At 37.8% G+C, this 1633-nt stretch overlaps 1 protein-coding gene across 1 annotated transcript in view; it reads left to right on the top strand.

The window, feature by feature from the left end:
- The first annotated feature begins 790 nt into the window (after positions 1 to 790).
- LOC106873736 (electron transfer flavoprotein-ubiquinone oxidoreductase, mitochondrial) overlaps positions 791 to 1633 on the top strand; it is a 78050-nt gene continuing 77207 nt past the window's right edge. Inside the window, exon 1 of the mRNA XM_014921228.2 lies at positions 791 to 1369. Within this exon, the coding sequence (XP_014776714.1) occupies positions 1318 to 1369 (52 nt within the window). The 5' untranslated portion in view covers positions 791 to 1317. The remainder of the gene's footprint in view (positions 1370 to 1633) is intronic.

Raw genomic sequence — 1633 nt, forward strand, 5'->3', positions numbered from 1 at the left:
ACTGCAAGTACTGTCTCTAACTACCTGTCGGGCAAACGAATAAATATATATAAATAACATTTCTTCCTTCTTAGTTTTGATCTTTCGATGTTCACTGGTTACTCCGACGTTGGCACAATAATACATTTGCCCAAACAGAATTGCTGGAATTCTTTCTTTTTTTTTTTCCAGAAAAATGTTTCTAAAAATTATGGAGATGTACTTGCTTAGCAAGTAACCTGATCTGAGATCGTGTGCTGAAACAAAAACAATTGCAGCGTGGAAGGTGTTTATAAGCCATTTAAAAACACAAAAACCGTTAGATTCACTTCAACATTTAAATTTAATTTGTTAAAATATTTTCATCGCTTTGAGACCGCAACCTGTTCACTGATAAAATTCCGTATCATTTTCACCCGCGATAAGATAAGGTCACTTGGTTAAGGAATGACCATGCTTCTTTTCTCTTTTAATGATGCTTTTCTTGTTTCAACCATGGCTGCCTCAACGTAATTATTTGTGTTGTTGTTTACTTTGTAAAACAGTAAAGGGAGAGGGTTGCTAGCACATCACTATTTAGGACTCGTACCGAAAGATCGCCCTAATTACTTGTCTCCTATAATCAGGCATAACTTGGCGATCGGTCGACTTACAACGACTTCTTCGTCTTGAGTTTACTTGGTAGAGTGTGTTTGTCAACTTGACACGGTCAAGGTGGGCTCTGATTGGCTGTATGTAAATGAGTTCATTACTGGGGTCCGGAATTCTCGTGGAAAAAAAATTTCGCGGCCGAGTGTTAAAGTAAACATTAACCGATGCCTTTAGCAAGCATTCAGGCCGAGTATTTAATTTGAAGATTACCTCCTTCCCACCTCCAGTTTCGGAGACTATGTTGAGTATCATGGACACTCTCTTGACTAAAAGGTGAAATAATAAGGTGAGACAGACAGGTACATATATCAACAAGTAGTTGAACAAGAAGAGAGTAACAAAATAACAGAGGTTACAGAATGATAAACAAAAGGTAGAATACAAAGAGAGAGAGAGAGTGAGAGAACCAAATAGACAGTTAGACTGACAGGTAGAAAGAGAAGGGGGGAATCTAAACTGATAGATAGATAATCAGAAATATAAAAAGTCGTAATCTCGATATACTCTTACATAATAAACACACTAAGAGAACACATCACCACCCACTTCAACAGCACTAACAACTAGCAACAACACCAATCATCAGCACGGGATCTAAGTGAAAGTTTTTTTCATTATTCTGCCAACTTTTGTATCACTAACGTGACGAACGACAGTCTGCCATCAACCGGTAATACAGCACACAGCATGTCGGTGTGGTTTACTCGTGTTATTCGGAATCCCCTGTTAAGTTATCGCTGTAAGTTGATTATAATACATTAACTGTTGTTATTAACATTATTATTTTTGTTGCGATTGCTATGTATATATGCGTTTCATTTAACGTCGCTCATGCCCTTGGAGATTGCATGATCATCACAACTTCACATATTCCCTCCCACCCATTTCACCTTACAAATCTTCGTCTCTTATGATATATAAAATGTCTTTTTCGCTGGGAGAGATCATTTGGTGGTGAAAGGAGCTATCCTTGATCTCTCTCTCTCTCTCTCTCTCTCTCTCT

This window comes from Octopus bimaculoides, chromosome 16 (assembly GCF_001194135.2).
Source record: "Octopus bimaculoides isolate UCB-OBI-ISO-001 chromosome 16, ASM119413v2, whole genome shotgun sequence".
NCBI classification, from domain to species: domain Eukaryota; kingdom Metazoa; phylum Mollusca; class Cephalopoda; order Octopoda; family Octopodidae; genus Octopus; species Octopus bimaculoides.